This window comes from Oncorhynchus mykiss, chromosome 6 (assembly GCF_013265735.2).
Source record: "Oncorhynchus mykiss isolate Arlee chromosome 6, USDA_OmykA_1.1, whole genome shotgun sequence".
Classification (NCBI taxonomy): Eukaryota; Metazoa; Chordata; class Actinopteri; order Salmoniformes; family Salmonidae; genus Oncorhynchus; species Oncorhynchus mykiss.
Genome location: NC_048570.1, coordinates 6,403,699 through 6,418,376, shown reverse-complemented (window position 1 = coordinate 6,418,376; position 14,678 = coordinate 6,403,699). Strand labels below are relative to the sequence as shown.

Here is a 14,678-nt window from a genome sequence, read left to right as displayed (position 1 = left end):
TTTGTACCTTGTCAGCTCGGGGATTTAAACTTGCAACCTAACATGGGTAGAATAACATGGGTATAATAACATGGGTATAATAACATGGGTATAATAACATGGGTCGAATAACATGGGCATAATAACATGGGTATAATAACATGGGTAGAATAACATGGGTATAATAACATGGGTAGAATAACATGGGTAGATTAACATGGGTAGAATAACATGGGTATAATAACATGGGTAGAATTACATTGGTATAATAACATATGTCTTACAATAAAGGCTATTATGGTCAGATAAAATAGGATTAGATGAAGGCTAATACAAGTTTATAACAAAGTAATAATGTAATAGTAGCTGTGTTAGTATTACTATATTATCGTACTTTAATAGTCCCAGACTGACAGTGAGTCTAGTAGATAGGAGGCCTATTATATCAGTACCATCATTATAATACAGGTTTTTTATGGCTTTGCAGAACCAAAAAACTCCAAACGAACCAAAGGAGGAAGAAAGCACAGCATTTCACTTCCTGGATTTCACTTTCCCCTCTGAACCAGAATAGAAAGTTAGGCAATATAATGAACCTGAACACCGTGTGGGTGAACCACATGCAGCCAGCCCATGTCGGTGCCACCTTCTATGATCTGAGTATGACGAGCATGGTGTGTCAGTGGAAACCTGGGGTGTATTCACGACCCCTCAAACCCACACGGAAACCAGCAGAAGCAAACTGAAGGAAAAGGGGAGGGACCAACATGAATTTGTCCAAAAGAAACTTGAATTTTTATTGAAAAGCATGTTTTTGTTCAAAGTTAATGGTTTCCGTTACAAACTGTTTGTTACGGTTTTGTTCTGAATGAACAGACCTCTGGGTGTTAAGACCAGTGTCTCCCAATCCTGTTTCTGGAAACCCAAAGGGGAGCACGCACAACCCTGATTCAAATCAAAGGTTTGATGATGACTTGATTAGTTGAATCAAGTCTGAGTGCTCGTGCAAACAGCACTAACTGTTATATAGACCTGATAACACTGTTATATAGACATTATAACACTGTTATATAGACATTATAACACTGCTATATAGACATTATAACACTGTTATATAGACATAACACTGTTATATAGACATTATAACACTGTTATATAGACCTGATAACACTGTTATATAGACATTATAACACTGTTATATTGACATTATAACACTAACTGTGAGAATCACACTGTTTCATTCAGTGGAAACTATTGCAGCTCATACTGTAACTATCATGCATGTTGGTCCCAGTAGTTTCCATTGGAAATGATGAGTGTGCACCTAACCTCATCACTGAAGGACTGTTAGCAGACTCCTGCACTAAAGGACTGTTAGCAGACTCCCACACTAAAGGACTGTTAGCAGGCTCCCACACTAAAGGACTGTTAGCAGGCTCCCACACTAAAGGACCATTAGCAGGCTCCCACACTAAAGGACTGTTAGCAGGCTCCCACACTAAAGGACCGTTAGCAGACTCCCACACTAAAGGACTGTTAGCAGGCTCCCACAGTAAAGGACTGTTAGCGGGCTCCCACACTAAAGGACTGTTAGCAGGCTCCCACACTAAAGGACTGTTAGCAGACTCCCACACTAAAGGACCGTTAGCAGGCTCCCACACTAAAGGACTGTTAGCAGGCTCCCACAGTAAAGGACTGTTAGCAGGCTCCCACACTAAAGGACTGTTAGCAGGCTCCCACACTAAAGGACTGTTAGCAGGCTCCCACAGTAAAGGACTGTGGCGACCGTGTCAGCGTGCACTGTGCCCGGGCCCGCCACAGGAGTCACTAGTGCCAGAGAGAAGCAAATGTAACCTCCAGACATGTGACAGAGTTGATGGACACCCTATGTTCATCGATGGACAGAAAGCTCCACAGAATGGAATTGAATCGCGTGCTATCAGAAACCGCTGCACTTGACCCCAGGTTTAAGTAGTTAGTCTTCAGTGATGACAGAGCGATTGATGAGGCTATTCAATTAACCTCAGCAGCAGGGTGGGACAGCCCCAGTAGTCAGCTGGTTCAGACACCAGGGCAACAGGAAGAAGAGGGAGGGACAGCCCCAGCAGTCAGCTGGTTCAGACACCAGGGCAACAGGAAGTAGAGGGAGGGACAGCCCCAGCAGTCAGCTGGTTCAGGCACCAGGGCAACAGGAAGAAGAGGGAGGGACAGCCCCAGCAGTCAGCTGGTTCAGACACCAGGGCAACAGGAAGAAGAGGGAGGGACAGCCCCAGTAGTCAGCTGGTTCAGGCACCAGGGCAACAGGAAGAAGAGGGAGGGACAGCCCCAGCAGTCAGCTGGTTCAGGCACCAGGGCAACAGGAAGTAGAGGGAGGGACAGCCCCAGCAGTCAGCTGGTTCAGGCACCAGGGCAACAGGAAGAAGAGGGAGGGACAGCCCCAGTAGTCAGCTGGTTCAGACACCAGGGCAACAGGAAGAAGAGGGAGGGACAGCCCCAGTAGTCAGCTGGTTCAGACACCAGGGCAACAGGAAGAAGAGGGAGGGACAGCCCCAGTAGTCAGCTGGTTCAGACACCAGGGCAACAGGAAGAAGAGGGAGGGACAGCCCCAGTAGTCAGCTGGTTCAGACACCAGGGCAACAGGAAGAAGAGGGAGGGACAGCCCCAGTAGTCAGCTGGTTCAGACACCAGGGCAACAGGAAGAAGAGGGAGGGACAGCCCCAGCAGTCAGCTGGCTCAGGCACCAGGGCAACAGGAAGTAGAGGGAGGGACAGCCCCAGCCGTCAGCTGGTTCAGACACCAGGGCAACAGGAAGAAGAGGGAGGGACAGCCCCAGTGGTCAGCTGGTTCAGACACCAGGGCAACAGGAAGAAGAGGGACCAGATGGAGCAGAAGCACCAGCAGTAGTGCCACAAACGTCTGCTGTTTGGATGCTGTTTGACGAGAGAGCAACTGAGTGCGAAGGAATCCCTCAGCAGATTCCATAATGGAGGTCCAGTCCTATTTGGAGGAGCCCCTCCTCCAACGATTATGTTATGTTGTTCAGATTGTATTCGTTTTTAATTGTTACATTTATATGCACTTTGTTTATATACATTAAAAAGTAATACTTTAAATGCAAATGTTTAATAGCATTCTTTTTCATATCAAACCAATGCATTTTTAAAAACATTGTGCTTAAGGTAGAGTATGATTTCATTAAATAATTTAATTAGAATTTTTTAAACACCAATCATAGTCAAACTGTCGCAAACTGTTTGGCTTGAAAAAACACAAAGAGCCGTTTGGGGCCAAAAAGAACTGGACTGCCAACAACAGCACCTTAAACCTAAATTAAGATCAGAAATGCACATTTTTGTTTTCATTATATTTTATGATAGGCCTGTAGACAATTTAGACTTTGTGACTGGGTTTTCTAATAACCAGAGAGGCTGGGGGGAGGAGTTTACTCCAAATACCTGAGCAAAGGTGAAAGTGTCTCAGTTTAGGCCTGAGGTGTAGACTGTTCTGTAAAAATGTGTAGATATGCACATATAGTGACTATTAGAGTGGTTATGGGTTTAATTAAACTATTTTGAAAGTGAAGTGGAGGACGTGAAGACCAGTAAAGGTAAGAGGAGATCTCAGTATATTTCACTTTCCAAACTAGACACAACAGTCCTGTTTTAAAACAATGAGGACTGGAGAACGAGGAAGTGATGTTTGAATCTGGGCTGGGGAATCTGTGGCTGGGTTTTCTAATAACCAGAGAGGCTGGGGGGAGGAGTTTACTCCAAGTGCCTGAGCAAAGGTGAAAGTGAAAGTTGTGTCTGAGTATAGGACTGAGGTGTAGATTGTTCTGTAAAAACGTGTAGAAATGCACATATAGTGACTATTAGAGTGGTTATGGATTTAAATCAACTATTTTGAATGTGAAGTGGAGGACGTGAAGACCAGTAAAGGTAAGAGGAGATCTCAGTATATTTCACTTTCCAAACTAGACACAACAGTCCTGTTTTAAAACATTGAGGACTGGAGAAAGAGGAAGTGATGTTTGTATCTGTGTGATTGAGCAAAAGAGAATTTGATGAATGGTAATGATGTAAATATGAATGTTTTCTCTTTTTATTGCAGTTAAAATGGCAGAGTCCAGAGTTCATAGTAAGTCACCATGCTATAATTAATGATGAACTTTTCTTTCATGTATCTGGGAGAACAGAACTAAACCAACTATTGAAAATGAAATGTGTTTGTGGTTTTATTTGTCTTTATGTGTAAATCTGTGTCTGGATGAAATGTGTTTGTAACATGAGGGGCGACAGGTAGACTAGTGGTTAGAGTGTTGAGCAGGTAACCGAAAGGTTGCTAGATTGAATCCCCGAGCTGACAAGGTAAACATCTGTTGTTCTGCCCCTGAACAAGGCAGTTATAACCCACTGTTCCTAGGCAGCAGGAACAAGGCAGTTATAACCCACTGTTCCCCTGAACAAGGCAGTTAAAACCCACTGTTCCCCTGAACAAGGCAGTTAAAACCCACTGTTCCCCTGAACAAGGCAGTTATAACCCACTGTTCCCCTGAACAAGGCAGTTATAATCCACTGTTCCCCTGAACAAGGCAGTTATAACCCACTGTTCCCCTGAACAAGGCAGTTATAACCCACTGTTCCCCTGAACAAGGCAGTTATAACCCACTGTTCCCCTGAACAAGGCAGTTATAACCCACTGTTCCTAGGCAGCAGGAACAAGGCAGTTATAACCCACTGTTCCTAGGCAGCAGGAACAAGGCAGTTATAACCCACTGTTCCTAGACAGCAGGAACAAGGCAGTTATAACCCACTGTTCCTAGGCAGCAGGAACAAGGCAGTTATAACCCACTGTTCCTAGGCAGCAGGAACAAGGCAGTTATAACCCACTGTTCCTAGGCAGCAGGGTAGGCTGTCATTCTAAAGTGCCTTGCTCAAGGGCATATCAACAAACATTTTCCTTGTTGCCTCAGGGATTCAAACCAGCAACGTTTGGGTTACTGGTCCAATGCTCTTAAGTGCTCAGCTACCTGACAAACATGTCTGACTAATGGAGAAATACAGAGCCTCTAATTTATTCTATATATTTAGTCATAACAAATCCTTTTCTTCAGTAGATTTAAGTTGAGTTCGGTTCAGGATTTACTTCTAAATGATGTTCCAGATGATTTACCATCATCCATTAACCTTCACTGATGTTTAAATATGAGATGTTTACTGTAAAACATCATATGTTGTTATTTCAGGGGGAATTGGCCATGTATAGACCCATAAAGTGAATTAGTATAATAACTGAAGTGATATTTAATGTTATTAGGTTTGTTTAGTGTCTCTTGTACAATGGTAGACCTGGTTAGTATGAATGTTGAGTCTTGGACACTGGGGCAGACCTGGTTAGTATGAATGTTGAGGCTTGGACACTGGGGTAGACCTGGTTAGTATGAATGTTGAGGCTTGGACACTGGGGTAGACCTGGTTAGTATGAATGTTGAGGCTTGGACACTGGGGTAGACCTGGTTAGTATGAATGTTGAGGCTTGGACACTGGGGTAGACCTGGTTAGTAGGAATGTTGAGGCTTGGACACTGGGGTAGACCTGGTTAGTATGAATGTTGAGGCTTGGACACTGGGGTAGACCTGGTTAGTATGAATGTTGAGGCTTGGACACTGGGGTAGACCTGGTTAGTATGAATGTTGAGGCTTGGACACTGGGGTAGACCTGGTTAGTATGAATGTTGAGGCTTGGACACTGGGGTAGACCTGGTTAGTATGAATGTTGAGTCTTGGACACTGGGGTAGACCTGGTTAGTATGAATGTTGAGTCTTGGACACTGGGGTAGACCTGGTTAGTATGAATGTTGAGGTTGGACACTGGGGTGGACCTGGTTAGTATGAATGTTGAGTCTTGGACACTGGGGTAGACCTGGTTAGTATGAATGTTGAGTCTTGGACACTGGGGTAGACCTGGTTAGTATGAATGCTGAGGCTTGGACACTGGGGTAGACCTGGTTAGTGTGAATGTTGAGTCTTGGACACTGGGGTAGACCTGGTTAGTATGAATGTTGAGTCTTGGACACTGGGGTAGACCTGGTTAGTATGAATGTTGAGGTTGGACACTGGGGTCGACCTGGTTAGTGTGAATGTTGAGGCTTGGACACTGGGGTAGACCTGGTTAGTATGAATGTTGAGGTTTGGACACTGGGGTACACCTGGTTAGTATGAATGTTGAGGCTTGGACACTGGGGTAGACCTGGTTAGTATGAATGTTGAGGCTTGGACACTGGGGTAGACCTGGTTAGTATTAATGTTGAGGCTTGGACACTGGGGTAGACCTGGTTAGTATGAATGTTGAGGCTTGGACACTGGGGTAGACCTGGTTAGTATGAATGTTGAGGCTTGGACACTGGGGTAGACCTGGTTAGTATTAATGTTGAGGCTTGGACACTGGGGTAGACCTGGTTAGTATGAATGTTGAGGCTTGGACACTGGGGTAGACCTGGTTAGTATGAATGTTGAGGCTTGGACACTGGGGTAGACCTGGTTAGTATGAATGTTGAGGCTTGGACACTGGGGTAGACCTGGTTAGTATGAATGTTGAGGCTTGGACACTGGGGTAGACCTGGTTAGTAGGAATGTTGAGGCTTGGACACTGGGGTAGACCTGGTTAGTATGAATGTTGAGGCTTGGACACTGGGGTAGACCTGGTTAGTATGAATGTTGAGGCTTGGACACTGGGGTAGACCTGGTTAGTATGAATGTTGAGGCTTGGACACTGGGGTAGACCTGGTTAGTATGAATGTTGAGGCTTGGACACTGGGGTAGACCTGGTTAGTATGAATGTTGAGTCTTGGACACTGGGGTAGACCTGGTTAGTATGAATGTTGAGTCTTGGACACTGGGGTAGACCTGGTTAGTATGAATGTTGAGGTTGGACACTGGGGTGGACCTGGTTAGTATGAATGTTGAGTCTTGGACACTGGGGTAGACCTGGTTAGTATGAATGTTGAGTCTTGGACACTGGGGTAGACCTGGTTAGTATGAATGCTGAGGCTTGGACACTGGGGTAGACCTGGTTAGTGTGAATGTTGAGTCTTGGACACTGGGGTAGACCTGGTTAGTATGAATGTTGAGTCTTGGACACTGGGGTAGACCTGGTTAGTATGAATGTTGAGGTTGGACACTGGGGTCGACCTGGTTAGTGTGAATGTTGAGGCTTGGACACTGGGGTAGACCTGGTTAGTATGAATGTTGAGGTTTGGACACTGGGGTACACCTGGTTAGTATGAATGTTGAGGCTTGGACACTGGGGTAGACCTGGTTAGTATGAATGTTGAGGCTTGGACACTGGGGTAGACCTGGTTAGTATTAATGTTGAGGCTTGGACACTGGGGTAGACCTGGTTAGTATGAATGTTGAGGCTTGGACACTGGGGTAGACCTGGTTAGTATGAATGTTGAGGCTTGGACACTGGGGTAGACCTGGTTAGTATTAATGTTGAGGCTTGGACACTGGGGTAGACCTGGTTAGTATGAATGTTGAGGCTTGGACACTGGGGTAGACCTGGTTAGTATGAATGTTGAGGCTTGGACACTGGGGTAGACCTGGTTAGTATGAATGTTGAGTCTTGGACACTGGGGTAGACCTGGTTAGTATGAATGTTGAGGCTTGGACACTGGGGTAGACCTGGTTAGTATGAATGTTGAGGCTTGGACACTGGGGTAGACCTGGTTAGTATGAATGTTGAGGCTTGGACACTGGGGTAGACCTGGTTAGTATGAATGTTGAGTCTTGGACACTGGGGTAGACCTGGTTAGTATGAATGTTGAGGCTTGGACACTGGGGTAGACCTGGTTAGTATGAATGTTGAGGCTTGGACACTGGGGTAGACCTGGTTAGTATGAATGTTGAGTCTTGGACACTGGGGTAGACCTGGTTAGTATGAATGTTGAGGCTTGGACACTGGGGTAGACCTGGTTAGTATGAATGTTGAGTCTTGGACACTGGGGTAGACCTGGTTAGTATGAATGTTGAGGTTGGACACTGGGGTAGACCTGGTTAGTATTCATGTTGAGGCTTGGACACTGGGGTAGACCTGGTTAGTATGAATGTTGAGGCTTGGACACTGGGGTAGACCTGGTTAGTATGAATGTTGAGTCTTGGACACTGGGGTAGACCTGGTTAGTATGAATGTTGAGTCTTGGACACTGGGGTAGACCTGGTTAGTATGAATGCTGAGGCTTGGACACTGGGGTAGACCTGGTTAGTATGAATGTTGAGTCTTGGACACTGGGGTAGACCTGGTTAGTATGAATGTTGAGGTTGGACACTGGGGTAGACCTGGTTAGTATGAATGTTGAGGCTTGGACACTGGGGTAGACCTGGTTAGTATGAATGTTGAGGCTTGGACACTTGGGTACACCTGGTTAGTATGAATGTTGAGGTTGGACTCTGGGGTAGACATGTTTTATATGACTATGCCCATGGATCTCCCTGGTTTATAATGGGGTGTAGGGATACACAAGGTTCATACAGGTAATGGGGCTGGATGGACGTCTATTGTCCATTCAAATCCTTTCTGGCAACAACGTTTGTGGTAGAAAAAGAGATTGGGGCTGTGACACATGTGTTATACCACTGTTATATTAGTTTATCTATGAAATGATTAGTGTTTACAGGTCAGATGTCACAGGACTAAAACATGCTGATAACAGGGTTGTGGTGTGCAGCGAATAGCTGGATAAAGGTTACTGTTGGTGACTTGGGGAATACAGGCCCAAGGAACGTGGGTAACAGGCCTAAGGAACGTGGGTAACAGGCCTAAGGAACGTGGGTAACAGGCCTAAGGAACGTGGGTAACAGGGCTGAGATAGGAAAGTAACAGGGATGAGGTGTATTGGCAAAGGAACTGGGGTCTTGAGTAACACACACGTAATTTAGGGACAGGATATGCCTGAATCTGTACTTGATAGTATAGATTTGAGGGTATTGGCATGTGGGTGTTAGGATAGGGCATGGGGGTTACAGGGCTGGGGTGTGTGGGTCATTGAGTTTAGGTGTGTGGGTAAGTGGGCTGAGGTATATAGATATTGAGGTTGAGGAATAGGGGTAACAGGACTGGGGTGTGTGGGTCATTGAGTGTAGGTGTGTGGGTAAGTGGGCTGAGGTATATAGATATTGAGGTTGAGGAATAGGGGTAAATATCTGTTCATGTTATTATAGACAGAGCACTCTGTCACAACTGTGACCAAGAATAAAACATACTTTTAAATAGATAAATAATCTAAATGGATGACATGTTAGGCTACTAGTGGCATAAGATTAGCATAGTGGCATGTCTGGGAAAGATGTGGGAACAAATGGGATAATATCATTCTAGATTGTAGCATCACATTCTTCTATGACATATAGACTTTCCTTCAAATGAATCTGTCTGTCTGGGATTGTGGGGGTTGTATTTTAGAATTGACATGGTCCTGGTTGTTGTATGTCTGTTGTAGTTATTAATTCAGATGTGTTTATAAATGTACTGAGAGGATTTGTGTTCCTGACACAGATGATGTCATTAAACATGAAATGTTCTCTCTTTCTGAACAGATCAGTTTAAACTCACCACTCAAAACTATGTGGCGACTGATGTTGGTGAAGAGGTCACCCTCCCCTGTCACCTCTCACCTGACACCAGTGCTGTTGCCACGACGATCAGGTGGTTTAAAGGGACAGAGTGTATTTACCTGTATAAGAATGGCCAGGTGACAGAGAGGAGTGGCTATGAGGGCAGAGTGAGTCTGATCAACCAGGAGCTGGAGAGAGGCAACGTGTCTCTGAGGCTGAGAGACATCAGGAGGTCAGATAGAGGAGTCTACATCTGTCAGGTCATCCATGGAGAACAGAAGGAGGAGGCTGCAGTGGGTTTAAGGGTCAGAGAAGGTAAGTGTTCTAGAACTCCAGTAATGTTTCTAAACACCTAAACAACAACAATAACAACCAGTCTCTTTCCCTGTACAGAACACTTGTACTTTCTCATGTAGGTAGGAGTTACAGATGAATAGACTAGATTCATTCTGAATATCATCTAGTTACAATGCATATTACCATCACTCTGAGCTTTGAGCTGGTCCTAAAGCATTAGAACCATTCCAACATTACTGTCACGTCCCTTGATTGTCATTAGTAATGAATGTGATGACCAGTCATATCAATATGATGTATGGTATTTGATTGAATAATGTAATGTGACTGAAATAGGATTGAATGTAACTGTAATAACTCATACATTTTGTTATACATTATCAATATTCATTCCTCTCCATCTTGGATAATGGATGATCAGGATCAATACCATAAACCTCCCACAATATATCTGACATAGAGTTCAATATTTCACATAGTCCTCCCACTATATATCTGCTATAGAGGTCAACATTTCACATAGTCCTCCCACTATATATCTGCCATAGAGAACAACATTTCACACACCAAAATGAAAATAGAATCAGCTTGAATTCAGTTTGATGTCCCAACATGAATCATTCTGTGATGTTTAGACTGTTCCAATAGTAGCACTGCTTACATCCCTTTCCCTAGATGTACATTAGTAATGAATGTGATGAACAGTCATTCCAATATGATGTATGGTATTTCATTAAATTATGTAATGAGACAGAAATTCAATGAACAATAATAACTAATGAATTCTGTTTTACATGATCATTATTCATGACTCTCCATCTTGGATAATGGATGATCAGATTTCCGTGAGTAATTACTTACTTGTCTGTTTTGTTTATTGACAACTAACAACACAAGACAAAGAACAGACCAGAGTGTTAGTCTGATACTATAAAAACTACAGGCCTTGTGAACAGCAGTGTGTCTTCTTCAAGGCTACAAATTAAATCAGTTTCTTTACATTTATCAAAACTCTCCCCAAATGTTCTCAAGGTAGGTTGTATTAAGATGTATAGATGTTCTTCAAATTATCCAGAATTGTCATTTAGTCCTCCCACAATATATATGCATAAGAGGTCAACGATTCATACACCAAAATTAAAATAGAATCAACTTGAATTTAGCTTGATGTCTTATTATGAAGCATTCAGTCATTCTCAGACTGCTCACATAGTAGTGCTGCTTACATCCCTTTCCCTAGATGTACATTAGTAATGAATGTGATGAACAGTCATTCCAATATGATGTATGGCATTTCATGAAATGATGTAATGAGACAGAAATTCAATGAACAATAATAACTAATGCATTCTGTTTTACATGATCATTATTCATGACTCTCCATCTTGGATAATGGATGATCAGAACAATGTGAGTAATTACTTATTTGTCTGTTTTGTTTATTAACAACCAATAACACAAGACAAAGAACAGACCAGAGTGTTAATCTGATACTATAAAAACTACAGGCCTTGTGAACAGCAGTGTGTCTTCTTCAAGGCTACAAATTAAATCAGTTTCTTTACATTTATCAATACTCTCCCCAAATGTTCTCAAGGTAGGTTGGATTAAGATGTATAGATGTTCTTCAAATTATCCAGAATTTTATATCATAGTCCTCGCAAAATATTCCTGGCATAGAGGTCAACATTTCACACTACAAAGTTGTTAAGAGAATTATGTTCTCAATGTTCATAAACTGACCTTCAATTAAACTACTCGGTCTGTTTCCAAGAATTTGTAAGGTTCTTGTTGAAATGAAACAGACAGAGGCCAGTCTACAATAGTCAGCAACGTTTATTTACGAGAGCTCTACTTAGTTGTACCAAACCATTTATTTTATACTTGGCTTCTTACGCACATACATACACACACAACATTAGGTACCCGTCCTGCTACCCAGCTGAGAGAGATTAGGGAAGGCCACGAAAAACACTCCCCATCCTCCCTCAAGATAGGGGGGCCCTAGGAAGTACGTCCTTTCCTTTCCACCATCTCCCAGAGGCCCCATATCCAAGGTCTGCATGAGAATTCTGCTAAGACAGTCTGTGTTTGAGACACCCAGACACCACAGTATCTATATTGTTTTACTCTAATTCCGACTAGAATGACACATTTATTGATTATCATTTTATACATTCTAATCAATTCTATAAAATCATACAGGGGGAGGGTGGAATACTGTTAATTATAATCCTATGTTAAATGTATACATCATTTAGTCATTATTCATCAAATTCACAACCAAAATTAACATGGAATCATCTTGAATTCAGTTTGATGTCCCAGTATGAAGCATTCTGTGATGTTTAGACTGTTCCAATAGTAGCACTGCTTACATCCCTTTCCCTAGATGTACATTAGTAATGAATGTGATGACCAGTCATATCAATATGATGTATGACCAGTCATGGTATTTCATTAAATTATGTAATGAGACAGAAATTCAATGAACAATTATAACTAATGTATTCTGTTTTACATGACCATTATTCATGACTCTCCATCTTGGATAATGGATGATCAGTACTACGTGAGTAATTACTTATTTGTCTGTTTTGTTTATTGACAACCAATAACACAAGACAAAGAACAGACCAGAGTGTTAATCTGATACTATAAAAACTACAGGCCTTGTGAACAGCAGTGTGTCTTCTTCAAGGCTACAAATAAAATCAGTTTCTTTACATTTATCAATACTCTCCCCAAATGTTCTCAAGGTAGGTTGGATTAAGATGTATAGATGTTCTTCAAATTATCCAGACTTTTATATCACAGTCCTCGCACAATATATCTGGCATAGAGGTCAACATTTCACACTCCAACTACTCGGTCTGTTACCAAGAATTTGTAAGGTTCTTGTTGAAATGAAACAGACAGAGGCCAGTCTACAATAGTCAGCAACAATTATTTACGAGAGCTCTACTTAGTTGTACAAAACCATTTATTTTATACTTGGCTTCTTACGCACATACATACACACAAAACATTAGGTATCCAACGCACCCCCCGTCCTGCTACCCAGCTGAGAGAGATTAGGGAAGGCCACGAAAAACACTCCCCATCCTCCCTCAAGATAGGGGGGCCCTGGGAAGTATGTCCTTTCCTTTCCACCATCTCCCAGAGGCCCCATATCCAAGGTCTGCATGAGAATTCTGCTAAGACAGTCTGTGTTTGAGACACCCAGACACCACATTATCTATATTGTTTTACTCTAATTCTGACTAGAATGACACATTTATTGATTATCATTTTATACATTCTAATCAATTCCATAAAATCATACAGGGGGAGGGTGGAATACTGTTAATTATAATCCTATGTTAAATGTATACATCATTTAGTCATTATTCATCAAATTCACAACCAAAATTAACATGGAATCATCTTGAATTCAGTTTGATGTCCTAGTATGAATCATTATGTGATGTTTAGACTGTTCCAATAGTAGCACTGCTTACATCCCTTTCCCTAGATGTACATTAGTAATGAACGTGATGAACAGTCATTTCAATATGATGTATGTTATTTCATTAAATGATGTAATGAGACAGAAATTCAATGAACAATAATAACTAATGCATTCTGTTTTACATGATCATTATTCATGACTCTCCATCTTGGATAATGGATGATCAGTATTAGGTGAGTAATTACTTATTTGTCTGTTTTGTTTATTGACAACCAATAACACAAGACAAAGAACAGACCAGAGTGTTAATCTGATACTATAAAAACTACAGGCCTTGTGAACAGCAGTGTGTCTTCTTCAAGGCTACAAAATAAATCAGTTTCTTTACATTTATCAATACTCTCCCCAAATGTTCTCAAAGTAGGTTGGATTAAGATGTATAGATGTTCTTCAAATTATCCAGAATTTTCATATCATAGTCCTCCCACTATATATCTGTCATAGAGGTCAACATTTCACATAGTCCTCCCACTATATATCTGTCATAGAGGTCAACATTTCACACCCCAAAATGAAAATAGAATCAGCTTGAATTCAGTTTGATGTCCCAGTATGAATCATTCTGTGATGTTTAGACTGTTCCAATAGTAGCACTGCTTACATCCCTTTCCCTAGATGTACATTAGTAATGAATGTGATGAACAGTCATTCCAATATGATGTATGGTATTTCATTAAATGATTGTAATGAGACAGACATTCAATGAACAATAATAACTAATGCATTCTGTTTTACATGATCATTATTCATGACTCTCCATCTTGGATAATGGGTGATCAGTACAACGTGAGTAATTACTTATTTGTCTGTTTTGTTTATTGACAACCAATAACACAAGACAAAGAACAGACCAGAGTGTTAATCTGATGCTATAAAAACTACAGGCCTTGTGAACAGCAGTGTGTCTTCTTCAAGGCTACAAATTAAATCAGTTTCTTATTTATTATTATTATTTATGAAGTTAACCAGATCTCATTTGTGCCCACAGTCCCTACATGAGGGAGGCTTGAGTGACAGGAGAAATATGATTGGTCCTGTTTGTTCTGTATATGTGACACAGAACTCACCTCTCTGTTTTACACCATAGTCTCAGGATCACGGTATTTACAACAAGAGACCCAGGAGAACAAGCTGAAGAGGGAGGCATCAGCTGGTGAGCTTGGTAAGTATGAGAGAGTCTGGAGGAGAGAGGATTGAATCAGGGAACATGAGTGATGTCATTCAGTTTTTCAGACTAATTCATTTGTAATGTATCAAATAGTCAATAGACCAGTTGATGAT

General features: G+C 42.0%; 1 protein-coding gene across 8 annotated transcripts in view; it reads left to right on the top strand.

Moving 5' to 3' along the window:
- Positions 1–3,742: 3,742 nt before the first annotated feature.
- Positions 3,743–14,678, top strand: part of LOC110525075 (trichohyalin) — a 116,831-nt gene continuing 105,895 nt past the window's right edge. For 6 of the 8 annotated variants that reach the window (XM_036979267.1, XM_036979265.1, XM_036979264.1 and 3 more), the window contains exons 1-2: positions 3,749–3,917; positions 4,090–4,116. In XM_036979267.1, coding sequence (XP_036835162.1) covers positions 4,095–4,116 — 22 coding nt within the window. In that variant the 5' untranslated portion in view covers positions 3,749–3,917; positions 4,090–4,094. Of the gene's footprint in view, positions 3,918–4,089; positions 4,117–9,571; positions 9,905–10,725; positions 10,732–11,290; positions 11,297–12,452; positions 12,459–13,564; positions 13,571–14,177; positions 14,184–14,484; positions 14,560–14,678 lie in introns of all 8 variants that reach the window. The other 2 variants (XM_036979270.1, XM_036979269.1) reach the window with 2 other exon arrangements.